The sequence below is a fragment of the Syngnathoides biaculeatus genome, chromosome 22 (assembly GCF_019802595.1).
Source record: "Syngnathoides biaculeatus isolate LvHL_M chromosome 22, ASM1980259v1, whole genome shotgun sequence".
NCBI classification, from domain to species: domain Eukaryota; kingdom Metazoa; phylum Chordata; class Actinopteri; order Syngnathiformes; family Syngnathidae; genus Syngnathoides; species Syngnathoides biaculeatus.
Window position 1 is genome coordinate 11,258,240 of NC_084661.1, and position 20,643 is coordinate 11,278,882.

General features: G+C 45.5%; 6 protein-coding genes across 7 annotated transcripts; 3 read left to right on the forward strand and 3 right to left on the reverse strand.

The window, feature by feature from the left end:
- The first annotated feature begins 600 nt into the window (after nt 1-600).
- Nucleotides 601-3,765, forward strand: lrrc59 (leucine rich repeat containing 59). Its single transcript, XM_061810781.1, has 8 exons — nt 601-794; nt 889-999; nt 1,136-1,195; nt 1,550-1,708; nt 1,810-1,914; nt 2,005-2,077; nt 2,857-3,057; nt 3,271-3,765. The coding sequence occupies exons 2-8, from the start codon at nt 898-900 to the stop codon at nt 3,564-3,566; spliced, it is 996 nt and encodes a 331-aa protein (XP_061666765.1). The 5' UTR covers nt 601-794; nt 889-897; the 3' UTR covers nt 3,567-3,765.
- nat9 (N-acetyltransferase 9 (GCN5-related, putative)) lies at nt 3,693-6,319 on the reverse strand. The gene is made up of 6 exons (XM_061810782.1): nt 5,928-6,319; nt 5,368-5,477; nt 5,085-5,225; nt 4,964-5,023; nt 4,646-4,740; nt 3,693-3,973 (listed from the first exon to the last, which is right to left on the reverse strand). Exons 1-6 carry the CDS (start codon nt 6,002-6,004, stop codon nt 3,803-3,805), a joined length of 654 nt encoding a protein of 217 aa, XP_061666766.1. The 5' UTR covers nt 6,005-6,319; the 3' UTR covers nt 3,693-3,802.
- Nucleotides 6,320-6,599: 280 nt separating this feature from the next.
- On the reverse strand, nt 6,600-10,385 carry syt15 (synaptotagmin XV). Of its 2 annotated transcripts, XM_061810780.1 has the most exons (9): nt 10,262-10,385; nt 9,120-9,228; nt 8,847-9,051; nt 8,629-8,771; nt 8,201-8,493; nt 7,969-8,136; nt 7,144-7,252; nt 6,885-7,070; nt 6,600-6,805 (listed from the first exon to the last, which is right to left on the reverse strand). In XM_061810780.1, exons 3-9 carry the CDS (start codon nt 9,044-9,046, stop codon nt 6,666-6,668), a joined length of 1,239 nt encoding a protein of 412 aa, XP_061666764.1. In that variant the 5' UTR covers nt 9,047-9,051; nt 9,120-9,228; nt 10,262-10,385; the 3' UTR covers nt 6,600-6,665. The 2 variants fall into 2 exon arrangements, with proteins under 2 accessions (XP_061666764.1, XP_061666763.1); XM_061810779.1 differs by lacking the exons at nt 9,120-9,228; nt 10,262-10,385 and having other exon boundaries at nt 8,629-9,108.
- On the forward strand, nt 10,288-13,009 carry LOC133495810 (G protein-regulated inducer of neurite outgrowth 1). Its single transcript, XM_061810778.1, has 2 exons — nt 10,288-10,580; nt 11,025-13,009. The coding sequence occupies exon 2, from the start codon at nt 11,034-11,036 to the stop codon at nt 12,711-12,713; it is 1,680 nt and encodes a 559-aa protein (XP_061666762.1). The 5' UTR covers nt 10,288-10,580; nt 11,025-11,033; the 3' UTR covers nt 12,714-13,009.
- A 3,175-nt stretch (nt 13,010-16,184) lies between these two features.
- On the forward strand, nt 16,185-18,620 carry zgc:112285 (uncharacterized protein LOC561476 homolog). The gene is made up of 6 exons (XM_061810426.1): nt 16,185-16,288; nt 16,365-16,474; nt 16,587-16,681; nt 16,756-17,036; nt 18,195-18,358; nt 18,440-18,620. The coding sequence occupies exons 1-6, from the start codon at nt 16,186-16,188 to the stop codon at nt 18,617-18,619; spliced, it is 933 nt and encodes a 310-aa protein (XP_061666410.1). The 5' UTR covers nt 16,185; the 3' UTR covers nt 18,620.
- Nucleotides 18,621-18,736: 116 nt separating this feature from the next.
- timm23a (translocase of inner mitochondrial membrane 23 homolog a (yeast)) lies at nt 18,737-20,520 on the reverse strand. Its single transcript, XM_061810427.1, has 7 exons — nt 20,137-20,520; nt 19,969-20,027; nt 19,791-19,884; nt 19,554-19,638; nt 19,394-19,452; nt 19,205-19,315; nt 18,737-19,044 (listed from the first exon to the last, which is right to left on the reverse strand). The coding sequence occupies exons 1-7, from the start codon at nt 20,240-20,242 to the stop codon at nt 18,929-18,931; spliced, it is 630 nt and encodes a 209-aa protein (XP_061666411.1). The 5' UTR covers nt 20,243-20,520; the 3' UTR covers nt 18,737-18,928.
- Between the last annotated feature and the right edge of the window lie 123 nt (nt 20,521-20,643).

Consider the following 20,643-nt stretch of genomic DNA (forward strand, 5'->3'; position numbering starts at 1 on the left):
CATGTTTTTGGGAAAGTGCCGGAACATGCTGACCACCGCACAGGAAGGCCTAAATCCAGATTTGCCACTCCTAACCACTCCTTCATAAAATCACATTAATAAAAAAAAAAGTAACAAAGGTGCTAAAAACTCCTTTTTTTTTTTTGCACTCGAAGACAGTAAAAACAGGTTTTGTTAGCTAGCTAGCTAGCTAGCTGACTAGTTCTAAAAGAAGATTTAGAAGATTAAGGTGTTGCAGATTGGTAGATGCAAATAAGTTTCGGCAAATTCTAGAGTAATGTTTATTTTTCCAATTTATTCGTTTTAATTAGTACAAAGTGGGAAGTATAGTACTGTATTATAATCTATCTATCTATCTATCTATCTATCTATCTATCTATCTATCTATCTATCTATCTATCTATCTATCTATCTATCTATCTATCTATCTATCTATCTATCTATCTATCTATCTATCTATCTATCTATCTATCTATCTATCTATCTATCTAATATAATAATATAATGTAATCTAATCTATAATGTTTATACTTCCCTTCCCATGAATTTAAATGTTTAGCGTCATGACCCAATTTCGGGTGTAATGTGTCTCCGGTACTGTAGAAGGCGCTGCTCTCTGCCACGCCTCTACCGTTTCAAATCAGTGACGTGGATTTTCATTCAGAGCCCGAGTAGCGCCCCAAACATTCTCCTTACGGCGCCTTCACACCTCTTTAGGTTACTTTTGTTACATTTACACCAAAAAATACTCGCTGTTGTTTTTTTCCTAGCTTTAGACACGACGTAAAACACAGGTGAGTGTGCCATTAAACCGAAAATGTAAAAAAAAGAAGAAAAAAAATCGCCACAATATTGCCGTCACGTGAGTCCTTTTTATTCTTCCCGCAGGTAAACAAAATGAGTAAAAACACCAAAGCGTGGAGTTTGAAAGATAAGATAAGCGACAACGAGATGGATTTGAGTCTGTGCAACCTGACCGAGGTGCCGGTCAAGGAGCTGGTGAGTTGGCGTGCCTTCGTGTGTGGGGCGGAGAGCTCGAAAAAAATGCGCATTTAAAGTACACTTTCACGCAATTTATTTCAATTCAACACTTTGGTTACTAAAATTAGGAATGCTAACAAATTAATCTCTGCAGGCTTTATTCACCAAAGTGACGATTTTGGACTTGTCGTGTAACAACATCACCTCTCTGCCGGTAAGTCCATTTTTATTATTATTATTTTTAAACCTTAAAATGACTTTTTCGTAGCTAATTTTGAAATAAGCAACATGGCAGAATATTTTTTAACCTGTTGCAGCGTAATGTTTCATTTGAATGAGTGGACGATGGAGAGAGAAAATACATATATACTTAGCCAAGGATGGCATTTTTATTAAGAGCTGTTCCACGCATCATCCTCACGGACAGGACAGCTATTGAAAAATAAAAGTATCAAAGAACTACTGTACTGGCTTCGCATTGGGCTTGTTGGAAACCCAATCTTGGGCTGGAAACCCTACTCTGAAACACAAACCCTAGCTGTTTTTCCCCTCTTCTTCCACATGGCAGCCAGAGTTCTGCAACCTGACCCACTTGGTGAAGCTGGACCTGAGCAAAAACCAGCTGACCTGTTTGCCGGATGACCTAGGGAACCTAGCCGGTCTGCAGCACTTGGACTTGTACAACAACAAGCTGAGCAGCCTGCCCATCAGTTTCTGCCAGCTGCGGGTTGGTAGAAGCGCGCCCAAAACACCAGCGTGGTGCCATTTCTGTTCCTGGTGCTAGCTTATCACTAAGCTAATAGCGTGGGTTCTGTATTTTGCCGTCAGAGTCTGAAGTGGTTAGACCTCAAGGACAATCCTCTGGATGCGAATCTCGCCAATGCGGCGGGAGATTGTCTGGATGAGAAGCAGTGCAAAAAATGTGCCACCATGGTAAGAAAGACACAAACAAACAAACAAATCATGACAAAAAATGATGAGTAAGCCAACGCCCCAACCTGGCACCCCCCCCACCCACCTCAGGTTCTTAAGCATATGCTGCTGCTTCAGGAAGAGGCCGATCGTGCACGAGAGAAGCGGCTTTTGAGGGAAAAAGGTCAGGAAACAATTTGTTCAGAACTTTCAATAATTCTGTTTGAACATAATATGATGTACAAGTTAAAGAACAAAAAAACGTGGCAGAAAGTGCCATCTTTTTTTTTTCCTGAAATAAAGTGATTTTTTTTCCCCTGAAGGAAAACCATTTTTTGGAAACAACTATTTTTCGAGTATATATTTATTTAAAATTTTGATTCTCGTATAAAAAAAAAAATTCATTATTTTTTTTCAGGAAAAAAGAGCAAAGGTTTAAAAATATATCTGTAACACCATGACTTCTTTTTTTTTTTTGTAGAATTATTTTTTTTCTGTTTCAAAATACAGGTTTATTCCTGTAATATTACAGCTATTTTTCAGAAAGACAAACCTATTTAATAAGATGAAATATTTAAAAATTATGACTTGAATCTTTCAAAAAGGGGAAAACATTTTTTGGTAGGGGGGAGGAAAATGCCACCCTTCTGAAAAAATAAGACAACTTTAAGAGTTCACTGAAAAAAAAATAAAGTAAAAAAATAAGTGTAACAATCCAATTTGACTTTTTCTTGGGGGAAAGTACAGTACTTTTTAAAAAATATTTTTGGAAGCGTATTATTTGTTTTCTCACACAAGAAGCATTAAATCTTGTAATGCTTTTTTTTCCTGAAGAAATAAACCTTTTGGCACAAAAAATATAATTTTATTTTTATAAACTGGGATTAAAAAAAAAAAGTTTTCGCACTCCATTATTATTTTGTTCCCCCCATGTAAGACAAATATTTTTCATCACTCCGTTAGCACTGGAGAAGAAGCGAGAGGCCAAGAAGCGGGACCGCGAGGCCCGAGAGAAGGAGGCGCGCAAGCGGGAGAAAGCCGAGGAAAAGGAGAAGCGGCGGAAGGAGTACAACGCCCAGATGGCCGCCGCTGCCGTTGCCCAGGAACAGCCGAAGAAGTGGAACGAGGAGAAGAAGACCAAGAAGAAAAATGGACAGGTCTCAGGTAGAAATACATTTTTTTATTAGATTGGGCCCTTGTTTTTAAACAAAACATTGTTAAAATTCCAATCCAATAGTACAAACACTTTTTGGGGGCTCAAATAAGTGGTTTTAATGCAAACAAATGCACCGTTTAGTCATTTTAGGCTAATTAAAAAAAAAAAAGGGGGGGGGGAGGGGAATTGTTGTAAATTGTTTCTGCAAATATTCTGTGTAGTGACATCATCATCAAAGAAGAGTAGAGCAGTGACGGTGGCGCCGAAGCCTCGCCGCTCACTGCTCGGCGTCATCTTCAAGATGTTCCTGCTGCTGCTGCTCGGCGTGGTTGTCGCCGCCGCCGTCTGCCGGCTGACGGAGCTGCGGCGGGAGGACGTGTGCGTGCCGCTGGGAGCCGCCCTGGACCGGGGCCTGGTTTGGGCCCGGGAGCAAGAGGTCGCGGTCCGCCGGCTCCTAGGTGACCTTTCCTCGGCCGTCAAGGACTTCCTGGAATCGATGCAGACGTCCAAAAGCTAAAAGGGGTTTTTGAAGATAATCTTCTCATTCAGATGGCCGCCGCCGCTTCTCATTTATCCAGAAAGACAAAAGGGGGAAGGGGGAGGGGCACACGTGTGGAAAATTCCTATGGAATTGTCGTTGCTCTTTGTACAACCGCCTCTTTTTAAAAAGCGTCTTTGTCTTCTCACGCCAATTTGCGGCGTTCTTCTCGCCATAAAATAAACACGTTGACTCCACGCTTGTGTCACACGTGCTCACGGGAGAGGCCCCGTGGCAGCCTGCGACGCGGCGTCCCGTCTTCCGCCGCGGGCCGCCCGGTAGTCCCGCTCTGTCACGTGACCCGCGTGCTGCGACAGCCGGCGACGGAGCGACTCATCCACCGCCGTTTCCAAGGTGACCTCCTTGAACACCTGACACACTGACACCTGCAAAATTGTCACCGATATTTATGGTCAACAACAGCGTTGCCCTTCTCCCATAAACGGCTCAAATTGGTGGCCCCAAAAAGATTTGAAATTACCAGTAGATGCCATAGGGTGGTGCCAAAGCACTACTTTCAATTTGACAGGGCTATGGCCTAAAACAGATATTACCTTGACTCCAACATAGTTCTTGGCACTAAGATGGCTCGAAAGGCAAGTTTTTATATTAGAAAATACAACTATTCGAAATATCATATTTCCAGAGATTTTTTTTTTCCACCTAAAAGTGAAAAAAGATTTTTGGTCACCAAGTATGACATTTTCTGAAAAACAAACACCTTGAAAGATTTTTTTTTTTTTATGATTGACATTTTAGGGGAAAAATGCTAATTTAGTAAAAATAACTTTAAAGTCATGACTTAGGAAAAATGGGACTTCTGAACAGTAACATCTTAAAAAAAAAAAAAAATCTACTGACATTTTCCTGTGGATTTTTTTTTTAATTGTCAACAATGTCTTGTTCAAGAATAATTTATTCTTTAAATATTGATTTAATGTATTTTTCCCCCATAGACAAATACACAAAATCTCTCAAATATACTAATTTTGTGAGAATTCAAACTTTTCTTCCCATTACATCGTTGTGTCATAAATAATTATCAATATTGTCTTTACCTGCTGGAAGTGTAGTTTCTTGAACATGGCGATGCTGACGTCGTTGTCCAGGCCAATTTTCGCTTGAAATCTGCTGATGCCGAGTTTGGTGACTCCTAATAGTACACAATTATTCTTATTATTATTATTATTAGTAGTAGTAAATAATTATTTGTGAATACTTTTTTTTTTTTTTTTTTTTTACATCCATGCAAAAGTTGGTTGTATGATTATGGCTTTTCTGTTGTAAAAAAAAAAAAATCAACAAGGGTCTTGAGAGAGTATTTGATTATGGTGGACTTGTTTTAACGGTCAATGTGTAATATGTAATAAGCTCACCGTAGTGCATCATCATTTGCGTCACCTCCTTCCCGATACCTCGTCCTCTATAACTGGGCTCTGTAAATAAATTATTTTAAAGTCCTGCACGAAGCGAGCGGAATGACGCCGCCGGGCTGACCTGCAATCATGATCTCCAGCTCAGCCAGGGAAGGGTCCGTGGGGTCAGTCAGGAAGATGTTGACGTCCCCGATCATGCACTGCGCCTCCTCTGCGCCGGAGTCCGCCCAGCGCCGCTTGTCCAGGATGATGAAGGTGCACTCTGGGAAAACAAAATAACCGCCACAACCCATTGCTTCAATTCTCTGAGCAGACTTACGCTTCCTAGGTTTCGTAATATTTGGAGTCACAATTGCTTTTTTCATGGTGAAATATGCTCAATTTCTCCGAGCCATGTGACTTACTGTCTGCGTCTTCTCTCCAGCTGCGTTGCATGTCATATTCCTGCTCCAGGGTCAGCGGCTCCGAGGCCGTCAGCTGCTGCAGCTCCGCGGACTTCATCCACTCGTGATACCTGAGAAAAGAGACGAGAGCAGATCAACAACGGACTTGCTGATATACATGACAGGGAAGGCCAAACTAGGTACAGTACACCCCCTTTTATTTTGTATTACATTATCATTTTTTCTAGGCATATTTCCTTCTCTCGCTGCATTTTACACATGAACTTTTCCATTTCTATCTTGTGTTAGGGTTATAATTCTATAATCTATTCATTTGTGCAGGTCGCATTTAATGTATAATCACTGTTAAAAGACATTTGTTATATTTGGTGTCAAAACGAAGTTTCCATTCATTTTATGCACGATACTTGTAAAAAAAATAAAATGTATATATCGTGTACACACATTTTTGCCCCACCCCATTTATATACTTATATAAGTATATAATACAAATGATATAATCAGCACATCTTTAAGTATCCTGAGAACTGCTCTCTTGTAATTGAGATGACGGCGATTACCTTGGGACGTGCTCCACATTGTACGGCACCAACACGACTTTATGTCCTTCAAGCAATGTGTTCTCATTTATTTTCATAGTAAAAAAAAACTAAATCTGTACGATATGAATCTTAAATATCGCTCCTTACGCACACGATTCTTTTTTTAGTGAACGTGGACCCTGGGGAGGACTTCCGGGTTCATTCTCACTCTACGCAAAAAAAAGGACAGCATAAGATTACCAGCGCCAACATCTGAACACAATCGGTATTTTAGGTTTTATTTCCCCTACATCGCGAGTAAAAAGTGCAGTAACACACACAGAAACACAAGAATATAAGTAATCAAAAACTTAAATTTCCTCCCAGAATTTATACTGTATCTATTGAGCTATATTATTGAGCGCGTTCCAAACAAACTTCCGCGTTAGTTCTCACTCTATACTTAAAATCGCAGTGGCTCAGAAACATGTAAATGCTACGCCACCCGATGGACATAAGAGGTAATACACTTTAAAACATACTTTATGGGAAAATGCTAAAATCTCAACGGTAAACGCACAACACAACTAAAATTTAATATCCAACACATTCAATTGTTACTTTATGTTTTTTTTAATGTGAAACAACTCCCTTGAAATTCTTGAATCATTGTAAAATTTGAACGAATGGAACCCTGAGTAAAATTTTCTCAATATCATTTATTTCTGTCCATGTCATATATTGCAGATACACACTGCGTACATGGTTGATCATGCTTTAAGCTGCCGTGCTGAGTCCGTGCCACATTTTGACCACCTGGTGTGGCGTGTTGACAGTGTCCATCCAATGCTGCAACTGCACGCCCCTGGCGTACATGAACGGCCCCAACACCACAATTCCCACCGGGACTGAAGCTTCTGATGAGATTATGTGAAATTGTTGAGGATCGATAAGACTGATGATCGGTAGATGGATTTGAGGAGGTAATGAAGTCACCTGAGGGATCGAGGTAACTCTGCCGCCGCACCTCCAGTCGGAGGCAGGCCTCGTCCACGTGCTCCTCTCGCAGTTTAAAGCTCGTCTTGAGCTCGAAAGCCGGGTCGCCGTCCGCGCTCACGACGCCGCTGCTCTTCATCTTCACCGCCTGAGTGTGGATTTGCAAGGTCGCCCGCACGCACACACCTGGATAGAGAAGACGACGTGCGTTGAGGTGAAGCCCGTCGGACGCGAGGAGACCGCCGGGTTGACCTCTCACCCGTGGCCGTGAGAGGCTGCAGCCCTCGAGCGTTCGGGACCTCCACCGAGAGGCGCTGTGCGGTCGGGCTGTAGCACAGAGACACCAGGACATCACCCAGTTCTGAGCACTGACGAGGAGAGCAAACAAGCGTTGAATGCGACCCTCCGTTCACACCGGCTGGTAAAGCGTTGCCCTCACACTTCTGAGGACCCGGGTTCAATCCCGGCCCCGCCTGGGTGGAGTTTCCATGTTCTCCCCGTGCCTGCGTGGGTTTCCTCCGGGCACTCTGGTTTCCTCCCACATTCCCAAAAACATGCAACCTTAATTGGACACTCTAAATTGCCCATAAGTGTGATTGTGAGTGCGGCTGTTTGTCTCTATGTGCCCTGCGGTTGGCTGGCAACCAGTTCAGGGTGAACCTCACCCCCCACCTCCTGCCCCTTGACAGCTGGGATAGGCTCCAGAACTCCCCGCGACCCTCGTGAGGAGAAGCAGCGAAGAAAATCGATGGACGGGTAGTTTTCCACTCTCAAATGCTCACAAAACTCCGAACAATGTTTTGCATTAGTTAGTAAGAACCCTTCAAGTAAGGGGTAAGTGAACAAAAATGGTGCAGCAACAGGTGACAAAAATATAACACAGGCATATATTCTTTATCCTCTGGAAAAAAAAAAACATTACTGCGGCTGACTGAGTAGTTGTGACTGTCTTCATCATGTGTGCAGCATATTATATTGCGTCCGATGGCCAAAAATATAGACGCCATAATTTTTATTTGAGGCTGGAAGGGTGGTGTGTGTGTGTGTGTGTGTGTGTGTGTGTGTGTGCCATCTGTGAACATACATGATGGTGGTTTTCAGTGTCCAGGTCCCTCCAGAGCACCCTGCCAGCCTGTCCCAGCTCTCCTTGCAGGGGAAAGAGTACCCGGCCCACTGCGTGATGTTTGCAGTCATGTGACACGCTCAGGACGCACACGCTGAGCGTGCTCTGTGACACATGGACTCCGGACACCTATATGGGGGGGGGGGCATCATTTAATCAAGTAACTAAATGTGTACTGTATGTGTGTTCTCACCTGGAACAGGACGCAGTCGTCGAACTCCGGGTCGGGCCCGGTGCTCCTGGCCCTGGCCTGGCGCGGGCGCCGGTCGTCGGGCAGCAGGCGGAGCTGCACCAAAGTGATGTTGCCGTGGAAACGAGGCGGCAGGTTGCCCAGGCGCAGTAAGGAGACGGCCAGCTGCTCGCTGCCGTGACGGTACTCCACCGAGAAGCAGAGGCGCGTGGCCATGCCGGGCGGGGGCGCCACCACCTCGCCCGCCCCCGGCCCCGAATACAGGCCGGCCAGGACCGTCCCAACTGGGTACCAACCTGGTCCATCAATACAAGTAAGACCTTATTTTATATAGCTAGAACTTAGTTGGAATCCCAAACTCAAAACCCAAAGATCCAATGCACTGAACACGAGTGACGGGTGTCAGCCGAGTAGCGTGAGCGGTGACCTACTCTGAACGAAGAGAGACCCCCGATGGGCCAGAATGTCCCTGTGAGCCTCCGTCTTCATCCCCTCCGCCTTCTCCTCGCCCTCCTCTCCGTCGCTCTGAGATGCCGCAAAGCGAGGCGGCAACGTGAACGGGATCTCGCCGGCCCTAAGAATTAAAAACACGACATTCCGGGTGTCCAAAAGAACCGTAGGACACATTGCGTAGGAAAAAAGTAGTGACTTGGCGTAGCAGCCTCGCAAAACCGGGATGACCGGAGCGGCGCACGGCGGGATGTGAGGCGGAGCGGCGACCAGCTCCTGGTATTGTCTGCGATCGCGTCTCTTCTTGGTCCTCCACAGAAAGAACATCACCAGGCCCAGTAGGACGAGAACAAAAAGAAGCAGCACCAGAAGTCCCGCGGTGAGGCCGAGCGGAACCATCGGACCTGAATCGCATCAAAAGTTTAAAACGTTAAAGCAGCGCAGGGGAGGTTGGCACGACGTGTTTGTTTACTTCGGGTTTCAACGTCTTCTCGGGAACTTCGGCGACTCTATGTTGTCTGTGAAGTGTGTTGGTGCGTGAGATGGACGCAGGTGGGCTTCTTCTCACATCTTCGCGCCCTCTATGGGTCAGCCATTTTATTAGCGATTGAGTGGAAAAGGAAAGCAAGCAGATTGACTCCATCCCAAATATGTATTACGCATTAGTACATGTGCGTGGTGGTCTTCCAAAACATTAGCAACACTTCAAGTTCTGCGTAATTTCACAGATAAAATATTATTGTCTGTACTGTGTTGTTAAAGTGGTAATAGTCAAATACATTTAAGAAATCAAATAAATAAAAAAATAAAAAAACACAAACATGCAAATCAATTTATTTAATATAAAATAAATGAAATGTTCCTCGTGTAAATAAAAGTAAAAGTTGTCTAGATAAAAATGAAAAATATATAAATACATCAGATAAAGAAATACCAAAATTAGTTGAAGAAGAAAAAACATTTAAAAAATAAAATATAATTGGAAAAAATAAACTTCACGTAAAAAATAAACGTGTAATATACACAAAATCGTTGAAATTAAGAAATAAATGATATAAACAATAGTAAATATATATTAAATAAAAAGAAATATATATATATATAATAGTATTTTTTGTATTTTTTTATAAATAAAACCAAAATGAACTATGTAGAAATGAACTTAAGAGAGAAAATTAAATTAAAAAAAAAACGCCAACCATACCCCTAACCCTATTGGAAGGAATAACTAAAACTATAGAAAATACTTAAAATAGACCTAACTAACTATAAAAAAAATACAGAAGTAAAATAATAAAAATGAATTGAAAAATATACATGAAAAGCAATCAAATAAAATAAGACAGAAACAAATGTTTAATAAAAAATATATAATTAAAATTTAAAAAATGAAGTTTAACCAAATTAAAAAAAAAAACATTTTAAAAAGTTACCCAAGAATCGTAAAAGGCCTTCACTGATTGTGTAGTGGTGGGACATTTGTCTGGCTCAGTGCGGGCTCATATCCCACCCTCAACGATATTGTTCAAGATTCCTTCATATTAAATATTGAAACGTACTTCCTGTGAACAATGAGTACAAGAATAAGTGTGCATGCAACTCCTGCCGGCTGACCTGATCTTAATTCTCGTGTGCAGAGATTGGCCGTCAGCTAATGGGATGACAGGTGGCGAGTTAATCCTCGGGGCCAAGAAGCGGCACACCCACGGCCGGCACCCGCTCGCTCACGCACTCCGTCCGCTCCCGTGATTCATCGGGCGCCATATTGAAGCGACAGGTTGTTCCGCAGAAAACGCACGCAAACGTACTCGCTCCCGGGGGTGAGCGCCCCCAAAAGAAGTGAGTGATGTGTTGGGACGGCTGAAAAGATGTTGGGCGGAAGACGGGACACTATTTAGCGGTGAAGAAGAGAACACCGGGGGCTACTTTAAAGGTAATAAGTCGGGAATTCCTTTTTAAATCCAACAGGCGTCTGGTGTATAGTATTTGTTAGCGTGATGGTAAAAAGAGAACAATTCACAGTAACTGGATTATTAAGATTACCTGCATCTGTAAACGTGCTTCCTCATCTTCAATCTTGTCTAATCGACCGCATAATCTGGATTTTATAATCCCATTTAGGTTTAATTAAGACTACAATAAAAAAAAAAAATCATCGCGCTCAGGGGGTAGGCATGGCTAGCTAGCTAGCTAGCTAGCTAACCGCAATTAAGATGGATCACTGCTGATAAAAACAAGTTAGGCGCTTATTTAAGTGCTATTATTTATATTTAAGTTTTTATAAAGTAGTTGATGGGCCATTTTTGCCAAAAAATCTGATTGTGGAAACCGTTTATGTGCGAGCTGAACTGAACCAGCGAGGCGTCTTTCTTTTCAGGTTATTGCCATGGCGATGAGGCCCGTACGATCAGTTTCCGAGATCTACCCGTCGGTGTGCTGTGCCGTCAGCCCGTCCGTGTCCTACTCCAGCTTGACGGCGATCGAGGGGCCCGGGGACGACGGCGAACCCCAGACGCCCATCTTCTCCATCTCCAAGAGCTCCGTGGACGTCTTCAAGCGGGACCCGGTGTGGGCCGCCGCGGATCTACGCCGCAGCTCCAGCGCCGACGTCGAACAGGGCCCTCTGCAGCAGCTGCAAGGGTGGCGGCGGGTGGGCAGCCTGCAGTCGCCCGATCCCCACGACCCGCCCGCCCTCGGCGAGCGTTGGGTTTCCAACATGAGGCGCTGGAGCCGATGCAGCGGCGGGGGCAGCGCGCACAGCGGCTGCAGCACGCCCGACACGGTGGTGTGGGGGGGGAGGACGTCGCGGCCCTGCAGCCTGGGGCGGGACGTGACCTGCTGCGCCGCGCCGGCCTCCCCGACCACCGTCGCCTCCTCTCCATTCATCTCCCCGCTGCTGACGCCCACTCTGCCGTCTGTGGATCTCTGCACCCCGTCCACGTTGACCCCTCTGGCGTCCCCCGCCTCGCTGCCCCCTGAGCAGAGAAACTCCGAAGGGTCCCCTCTGACGTCCGCCACCCCACCGCTGAAGCCCTTTTTCCGGGCGACGAACACGGAGGATGACGCCTTCCCGGGTAAACGTTTGCTTTATTTCCAGTATCCCTCCCCGATGGCGTCTTCCGTGTGCTCCGAGGAGGGCCCGTTGCCCTCCCCAGGATGCCCGACCGAAGAGGAGACGTCGCCGATGTCCGATCACCAAGCTCGAGTGACATGCTCAGCAAATGAGGAGCAGGAACTGGACGAAGGCGTGTCGGTGTGCCACCTCCAGTTGCCCTGGCAACCACAGCCAAGGAGGCCGCCGCTGGTCTCCTCCTTAAGCGACTCGCTCCTGGGTGAGGGGTGCAGATGCTCCAGAGCGGCCCCCCAAAGGGAGCCGTTCTTCAAGGAAAAGGCTCGTCGGGAAGTGGTGGACGCGGCCGTTCAGACGCTCTCCCCTGCGGGCTCATGTTTGGACCTCCGCAGGACCACCTCGCCGCCTGGATCCAAGTTGGACCTGAAGGCCTCGTTGGGTTCCAACTCCAACCTGGTGTCGCCGTGCTCCAGCATGTTCCCGCCGGGCGAGGAAGAAGAGGAGGAGGGGAAGCCAAAAGACGTTCTGGAGCACAGAAGGTCATGTCTGAAGGTGCAGACCGGGGAGGAGAAGGAGGAGCTGGTGGGGAGGAGGAGGAGCAGCATGAAGCAGGTGCAGTGGGACGAGGACGGGATGACGTGGGACGTCCACGGCATGTCCGTGGAACCGGAGGTGCTGAGCGCAGCCATACGGAAGCACCTGGAGCTCCACAACAGCCCCCAAACCCTCAAACGACCCTCCAAGAAGAAGACCAAAGCACCCAAACCTCCTGCCGCTCCCCCTGCGGAGCTCCCCGACGCGACCCCTCCCTCGCGGGACGGGGGAGGCAAAACGGAGGAGCCGCCTACCGAGACAAGCAGAGCGGAGGGAGGAGAAGACGGAAACGACGGCGTTTCGAAATCCCCGTCGCTCTCGCGCGGGGCCGTCCGGAAGAGGAGCGTGATGAGGTCGCTGAGACCAGGGTGGTGTGGAGCCTCCAAAAAGGAAGACGACTAAAATAACAAAAGAGGAGATGCTGTACGTATATTGATCACGCGCCATGAAAAATTCACTGGTTCAAAAGCAAAAGACTGTCCAAGATATTTAAAATGCGTAGATTGTCACGAAAAAGAAACATAAAAAACAGATGAGAGAAAAAAATTCTATTGATGAGTAATTATTATGTTACACAAAAATATATTGCGCTGTTTTCATACACATACTATAAGTGGTTTGGAAAATGTTTTTTTATTTATGACTAACTGACTAAATGTACATGGCTGCTTCTCGATTGCTGCTCTTTGGACGGACTAAACTTAAATTATTAAACTACAATTCTTTTACACGTTTAATTTATCATTTTGTATTACTTATGTCTAACTTATTTACTACATTGTGACTCTGAGGTCTTGACTTACTTCATCGTAACGTGATTAAATAAGCCGCTACGCAAATGAAATGCAATACAAACAATAAATATACAAGTATATTCAGAAATATGTGAAAGCATAACAATACAGTAAAGCCTCGGTTCTCGAATGTCCCCGTTTTCGAACGAAGATTTGGAGATTTTTTTTGCTTCTCTTTTCAAACAAAAATCGGTGCTCGAACGCCCCCGAAATAACATAATGCGCGCGCAAGCAGGCAGCTGACCCCCCCACGACGCGTTTTGTTATCATCAATTCGAACAAAAAAAAAAAAATGAAAATGACATAACGCGCGGTGCAACCAGCAGACTTTTGTAATTCTATATAACCTCTGTACACCGACTTTTTCCCGGTTTCTTATCGAGGACAACCGTATTAACCCCCAATCAAGGAAAGGTGCTTGTTTAAATTATTCTGCACTTAAAAAAAAAAAGAATAAAAATTACAAGGCTGTGGGCCAAGTCTCAACAGATACGGCAATGCGCTCCCAACCTAGCGTACTCTACCACTAAAGCATACATTTTAAGCAAATAATAAATACATTTCTCAAATTATTTTATTATATAAACTATTTAAACTATACAAGTGTTTCTACTATGCAATTTATTATCAGGAAAAACTGAAAAAAATGCTTTAAAAAGCCCAATTTTTTAGGCCTGGAACGCATTATTTCTTTTCCCATTCATTGTAATGGGAAACATCGATTCGGTTTTCGAACAAATCACTTCTTGAACCGTTTCCCGGAACGGCTTGTGGTCGAGAACCGAGGCATCACTTTATTATATACATAATTTCCCTTTAACATTATTACTCACGAATGACCTTATTTACTATTTTATTTTAATCGAGAATTGTGGTACAACCCGCGTTTGTGCGCTCATTTCAATTCATGTTGAATGATGCCAGCCGCTGTTATTATTACTTTTTTTGTAAAATACAGGAATTACTTACATATTCACTGCATGCTATTTTATGAATTACATGTACTGTACATTTATGTGAATGGGGAAAAAGCCTTCCGGACTTCTGAATAGGTACCCCTAGAGCGAGAATGGCAACAAACAAAGTTCCCGCTTTATCATAATTTGAGGCTTTTTATTTGATCTTAAATATGTCATGTGGGGTTTTTCACGACCGCGGTGATTTAAAAAAAAAAAAAAAAAAACACACACGAAGGGTCCGCTTTGGCTGCGCGGGGGTCCCTAATGATTTGCTCTTTCGCCGCAGTCAACTTGTTGAACCGCACTGAGGGGCCGCAACCATTCAGTTTTTCAGATGAGCACGCACATTCCCGTTCGCAGAGTTAAAAAAACAACAAAAACTCGCTGGTGACTTCCAGTGTGCTCGTCCTGTGCTCTTATTTTCACAACATGTCCAGTCCAGGCGGAACACCGTCGTGATTCAGTTATTACAAATTTTGAGAAAGCGGCCGAAATCAACCAGCCGATCGCAGATCTCAAGTGGGAACTTCGATCGGATTCGAGACTGGGGTGCCATTTTTAATACGTTTAAAAAAAAAAAAATGGGGGGGGGAATTGTTGGAGGGGGGGGGGGTCAATTCAAGACTGTTTGGAATAATTCTGTATCATAAAAAAATGCAGAAAACTATCACACTGTGAACAATTTCTACATACACTGTACATATGTACCATGGTAGTATGTGTATTCGACGCTACAATACATATCCTAATTATTATGGAATGTTTCTCAACTTGTATTGAACCAAAACACACATTTTGCATAAAAAAAATAGCATGCTAAACAACAACAAAAATGTTACAAAAACATTATAGTAAAATAAATACTAAAAATAATAGGTAATTAATGGTAATTAAAGGTAAATCATAAATAATACTAATAAATAAAAATAAAAAAGATAATAAATAATAATAAATACTAATACTACTTGTCATCTCAAGTGTGAACAGCTATTATGATTCTCTCTTATGGACGACATGTGGATACACAAGTTTATTTTACTGTCTGCCATCTAGTGGATGAGCATTTCATTGGTATGCCTGTTTTTTTTGGGGAGGGGTAAAGGGGGGGTTGTTCTTTTTTTTGTTTGTGTGTGCGTGTTTAAAAAAAAATCAAATTAAATAATGCGCTTTCACAAGTGTGCTTACAAGTGCGGCTGTCACCCGAATGAACCAATCCCACACCTGCCACCGTCTAAAGTGCCTCCCAAGAACCCCCCACACACCCCCACAACCAATTTTAGATGTTCTAGTAGCCTTTTTCTGACATATTTTGCCACCTAGCGATCATCCAACACTTATCGCTGTTTGGAAGTGTTGAAAAAAATGTCCCCCCCCCCCCCCCCCCGCTCTCAGGCCCCATCTTCAAGCTGCAAGGGTGTAGACTTTATATCCATCCATCCATCCATCCATTTTCTTTGCCGCTTATCCTCACAACGGTCATGGGGAGTGTTGGAGCCTAGCACAGCTGTCAAGGGGCAGGAGGCGGGGTACACCCTGAACTGGTCGCCAGCCAATCGCAGGGCACACGGAGACAAACAGCCGCACTCACAATCACACCGAGGGGCAATTTTTAATGTGTCCAATTAATGTTGTATGATTTTGGGATGTGGGAGGAAACCGGAGTGCCCGGAGAAAAACCCACGCAGCCAAGGGGAGAACATGCAAACTCCACACAGGCGGGGCCGGGATTGATCTGTGAGGCCAACACTTGACCGGCTGCTCCACCGTGCCGCTAACTTTATGTCCACTGAAATTAAAAAAATCGACATTATTATTTTCTTAGCAGTAAAGGACTGACTTTATGAGATTTATGCATAGAATTATATGAATAAACGTGGGTACTTTACTGTTGTTTTCCCCAGATGTCATCTGGAGGTGACTGTGCCACTGCAATAGGTCACATGACATGACGTTTGTTTACACCGACGTGTGCTCTGTTCACGTGTGACTAGCGAGATTTTTTTGGGGGTGGAAAGTCATCACTGCAGGAGAACAATCCAGCGGCTCGTTGTGTGGCCTGTGTGCCCCGCCGCTATAAATACGGCGGGTCGCGCGGGGCCTGGCGAGCTAGCGTGGAAGACGATGGCCGCCGCGCTTCGTGTCGCGTGTTTGCTGACGCTGCCCCTGCTGAGCGAGGCCGCCTACGCGTACACGCTCGGCAAACAGCAGAAGGTGTTGCACCTGGGTGAGAATACACACACGCACACGTGATGATAACAACATGTTCGGCGGCCAGAACACGGATGCGTGTTTCTCGGCAGACTGGCCCAGAGACTGCGGGACGGCCTACTTCAAGCCCAACACGGCCGAGAGGATCGTGTCAGGCAACGAGGCCAGACCGCACTCCTGGCCCTGGCAGGTCTCGCTGCAGGTACAGTCGGACGAAAAGATAATCCGTGGCAAACTTTTGCGCTCCAGGAGGGGGCCAGGTCAAAAAACTTTAAGAACTGAACCTTCTTCTTCTTCATCTGCTCATTTGTCAGGTTCGTCCCAGAGGCAGCAAACATCACATTCACGTGTGTGGAGGAACTTTGATCCACAAAAACTGGATCCTCACCGCTGCTCACTGCTTCCAGAAGTGACCCTAAAAAAATATATATTTCAGGACGGTGTCACACACTTGAGCAGTTATTAATAACTTCCTCGCTCCAGGGGCAAGGCCGAGGACACCGGGTCGTGGAGGATCGTGCTTGGCAAGCACCGGCTGCGGCGCTCGGAAATGGCCGAGAGGGTCTTCCCCGTGGAGCGCATCTACCGGCACGAGAGCTTCCGCTACCCGGCGCACAGCGAGCTGGACTACGACATCGCCCTGGTGAAGGCCGGCGCCGACATCCTCCCGTCCAACTTCATCCGTTACGCCTGCCTGCCGCGCAAGCAGACCGACCTCAAGCCGGGGCACTACTGCTGGGTGACCGGCTGGGGCGACACCCGGGGTGAGTCTGGAACCGCATCACACCCCGACAGAAGTATCGCCGCCGCGCGCTGAGCAGCAGAGTTCCAATTTGGGCGGGAATTTTGACGAGGTAGCAGTTCTAAAGAGGACTAAACGTTGCTTTGGTTTTCATTGGAAAACCAAATACTTAAAGGGGAAATCCACTGGTTTGGAAAAACAATGTATCCAATCGGTCATGTAATATGTACTCTATCTTGATAATGTGATGTTAAATCATCTCTCATTTAATCGTGTTTTGAGAAGATTTTTACCGACTATTACGCCATTTTCCCAAGTCACATGACCTATATGCGCGGATGTGATGTGATGTGTTACGTGCCGTTCCAAACGCTCGATTACATGGGACACCATTATGCCCAGCGCTGATTTCTCGGATTCCACCCGAAGTACCATCCGAATATTCAAAATTATTTACAGCTGAGCAGCGGAGCTCGCTCCCCGGCCGAGAATCAGACTCCGCGTCGTTCCGACCTAAGAACCATCCGAATATTCAACATTATTTACAGCCACAGGTTCAAATCTGTACAGAAGTATTCCTCCGTCTTCCCGATCAACCGATCCTGCCATTCCTTCATCAGATGAGGATAAATCAGAGAAAAAAATGTGTTCCAAAAAGCGTTTGGAACGGGACGTAACACGTCACATCCGGCCACGTAGGTCATGTGACTTGCGAAAATGGCAGCGCCTCTGAAAATTCGCAATTGTCGATAAAAATCTTCTCAAAACACTATTAAATGAAAGGATTTAACATCACATTGTCAAAATAGCGTAAATATTACACGACTTATTCGATACATTGTTAATGCAAACTAGTGGATTTCCCCTTTAAGGAACATTTTCCCCGAGAAAAAAAATGGTCACATGGCATCATAAAATGGGAACAAGAGAGGCCATATTGGAATTGGGGAAAAACCACTCAGCTCGCCAGCGGGCATGTTTCTTGGCGGGCTTTGGTGAAAAGCCATCAACTTTTGAGGACTTCACTGCATGGAAAAATCTTACAGAACACCAGCAAAGAAAACTATCATTCATCTTTAGAGTTTGTTATTTTAGTGAGACTTTTTGGACAGATGTGTGCTTTGTGGAAGTTTGGGGAAGGAGAGAGAAGCGGACATGACATTTCATTCAAATATCGCAGGCGGCAAGGAAAACGTTTCCCTGGCGGAGGCACTCAACCAAGCCCGACTCCCCATCATCGACTTCAAAACCTGCCGGCAGAAGAAGTTCTGGGGCGACCGCGTGCGGGACTCCATGATCTGCGCCGGCTTCAGGGACACTGAAGATCCGCCTGCCGCCTGTCAGGTTAGTTTCCCCCCTGCCGTACCCCTCCCAGCCTCAGGGGGGCGGAAATGAAGACATGAATCAGACCATTGCTCTTTTTAGGGGGACTCGGGAGGTCCTCTCCTGTGCCAAGTGAGCCGCGAGCGCTGGGAGGTGCACGGCGTGGTGAGCTTCGGCCCCATCGGCTGCACGGTAGAGAACAAGCCCAGCGTTTTTACCCGGACCGGCGCTTACATCCCCTGGATCGAGGCCACGCGCATCCGAGACTTTTTCCTGCACTGACGCCACCTCCCCGACAATAAAACACTTGCTTTTTTTTTTTTTTTTTTTTTTAAACGGTATTCCCCAGTCATTTATTACATCCAAAGATGGGAAACACGTACACTCATCTTCTTGGAGTACAGTTTCTAATGATGATCCCCGTGAAATAAATACAAGAGTAGCACTGACTGTAAGGCAAAGTCCATCATTGAAAGATCCACTCGCAGACCTGCAGCCATACACACACAAACACACACTTCCATCCCAGAGTCCGCCCGCTGCCTCTTGGAGATAGTTTGGCCCTAATGTCAGACGAGGACGAGGAGGAGTTCAGTAAAGCCGAGAGGACGACGTTCCGGTCAGGTGGTCCCAATTGTTGTAGACGGCGTAGGCGCTGGACAACGCCAGACCAGCCAGACCCCCGCGGGCCACACCCTTCAGGCCGCCTGCCAAAGCACAGATACAGCGGTTGGAAAAAAAATAATCTACAAACCTCTGTTTACATCTGAGGTTTTTAAAGTCGAAGAAAAGGAGACCAAGAGAAATCACTTCATTTTTTTTAAGTGTTCTGTAAAGCAGAAGCATAACATCATAATCGACACCTACCAGCTGCCTTAAAGAGCATCCCCGTTAGCGTGCCGGCGGCGACTGTGTTGATGTCGTCCTCCGCTCCTCGGGCCTTCTCGATCACCACCCCGAAGGCGCTGTATAACAATGCTGCGACCACATGACAGTCATCATTGCCACATCAGTCACATCAACGTGTTTATATCCAGACCCTGTGTTGAATCTTACCTACAGAACCCAAAGTGTTGGCCCATGAAGCCCCTTGCCTGGTCACCATGTTGATAATCCTGGTCAGACGACAGACACAACATTTAGAGGGTTTGTGCTCGAGGGCCGTGCCGACAGCCCGGTAAAATCGAGACTGCTGGTATCATGGCGCCGTACTCACTGCACATTCCGTGGTTTGGACCACGCCATGTCTCTGGTCTCCTTCAGACCCATTCTGAGGCCATTTAAAGCACCAAACGAAGCCCCTGTAACAACAACAAGAATACAAGTACATACAGAGTCAGGTACAGAATGGATAAAATTGCTCCAAAAACTGATAAAGAGAAGCCACAAAATGTGACATAGCCTCAAATAACGCCCATCCTTGTTCAGAAGAAACTAAGTGGCAAACTTTTACCTGTGATGCAGGAGCCTCCAATGGTGAAGAAAGCCAGCTCGAACCTTCCTCTCGTCTTATTAGCGCCTGTAGGCAAAATGAACTCGTCTGTGTCCTGCAAAACACGAATATTCATATTAATAACACATATTTTCGTAACTGGACATATGCTGTAGTCTGCTTTTTGGTTTTGCATTACCTGAACCAGGTAGCGAGGATCGACGTTTAGGTAAGGGGATAGAGGGCTCATTCCAGTCACTAAAATATCAGCAAAAAATATTTTAACATTAAATGCAACCAGACACTCACTTCAACGTGCTAGCCAGCTAGCTGCTAAACTAGCCGCCGAGCTAGTCGGAAAGCGTACATGGAACACCGGCGAGCTCCGTGTTGGAATATTCCGGCGCTCCACCTCCGAAGAGACCACCGAGACTCGCCTTGAGCCCCCCGGAGCCTTGCGGGTTGTTGTCCATGCTTGGTAGGGTGGTGGGAATTTAAAAATAAAAGTAAATCTTGCTTAGGCTAATACGCGGCTAGTGAGGATGCAACGATGGCCAACACTCAGCTGTTGGTAGACAACGGCAGTACAATAGTAATAATATAACTGACCGTACGCGTCTGTTTTTCTATTTTTTTAAATCATTAAGTGTATTTTACATAAGAAAACGAGCGTGTCTACGTCGGAAACTTGCTGTTCTGTCATTTCTCTGACCTCCACACACAGTAGTTGGGGCAGCATGCTCTTGCCGTAAAGCGATGCTGTCACGTTATGTCACAACACCGCTCATTGAAAAGAGAACCTGGGCACACTCTCGTGAAAAGTACAATATCGTGTAACATCCTCGAGTTTCTCGACCATATGTAAAGTAAGTCA

What these genes read in the sequence shown, in the direction of transcription:
- LOC133495810 (XM_061810778.1), top strand. Translation starts at nt 11,034, where the DNA reads ATGGCGATGAGGCCCGTACGATCAGTTTCCGAGATCTACCCGTCGGTG.
- nat9 (XM_061810782.1), bottom strand. Translation starts at nt 6,004, where the DNA reads ATGAAAATAAATGAGAACACATTGCTTGAAGGACATAAAGTCGTGTTG. An exon ending in GCTGGAGATCATGATTGCAG is followed by an intron (nt 5,024 to 5,084) that starts GTCAGCCCGGCG and finishes ATTTATTTACAG; the next exon opens with AGCCCAGTTATAGAGGACGA. An exon ending in AGAAACTACACTTCCAGCAG is followed by an intron (nt 3,974 to 4,645) that starts GTAAAGACAATA and finishes ACAATTTTGCAG; the next exon opens with GTGTCAGTGTGTCAGGTGTT.
- lrrc59 (XM_061810781.1), top strand. Translation starts at nt 898, where the DNA reads ATGAGTAAAAACACCAAAGCGTGGAGTTTGAAAGATAAGATAAGCGAC. An exon ending in GCGGCTTTTGAGGGAAAAAG is followed by an intron (nt 2,078 to 2,856) that starts GTCAGGAAACAA and finishes TCACTCCGTTAG; the next exon opens with CACTGGAGAAGAAGCGAGAG. An exon ending in GAAAAATGGACAGGTCTCAG is followed by an intron (nt 3,058 to 3,270) that starts GTAGAAATACAT and finishes TATTCTGTGTAG; the next exon opens with TGACATCATCATCAAAGAAG.
- syt15 (XM_061810779.1), bottom strand. Translation starts at nt 9,046, where the DNA reads ATGGTTCCGCTCGGCCTCACCGCGGGACTTCTGGTGCTGCTTCTTTTT. An exon ending in ACACTGAAAACCACCATCAT is followed by an intron (nt 7,253 to 7,968) that starts GTATGTTCACAG and finishes TCTCCTCGTCAG; the next exon opens with TGCTCAGAACTGGGTGATGT. An exon ending in GCAGCCTCTCACGGCCACGG is followed by an intron (nt 7,071 to 7,143) that starts GTGAGAGGTCAA and finishes TTCTCTATCCAG; the next exon opens with GTGTGTGCGTGCGGGCGACC.
- zgc:112285 (XM_061810426.1), top strand. Translation starts at nt 16,186, where the DNA reads ATGGCCGCCGCGCTTCGTGTCGCGTGTTTGCTGACGCTGCCCCTGCTG. An exon ending in GCAGAAGGTGTTGCACCTGG is followed by an intron (nt 16,289 to 16,364) that starts GTGAGAATACAC and finishes GTTTCTCGGCAG; the next exon opens with ACTGGCCCAGAGACTGCGGG. An exon ending in CCTGGCAGGTCTCGCTGCAG is followed by an intron (nt 16,475 to 16,586) that starts GTACAGTCGGAC and finishes CTCATTTGTCAG; the next exon opens with GTTCGTCCCAGAGGCAGCAA.
- timm23a (XM_061810427.1), bottom strand. Translation starts at nt 20,242, where the DNA reads ATGGACAACAACCCGCAAGGCTCCGGGGGGCTCAAGGCGAGTCTCGGT. An exon ending in GGAGCTCGCCGGTGTTCCAT is followed by an intron (nt 20,028 to 20,136) that starts GTACGCTTTCCG and finishes CTGATATTTTAG; the next exon opens with TGACTGGAATGAGCCCTCTA. An exon ending in CAACACTTTGGGTTCTGTAG is followed by an intron (nt 19,316 to 19,393) that starts GTAAGATTCAAC and finishes ATGTGGTCGCAG; the next exon opens with CATTGTTATACAGCGCCTTC.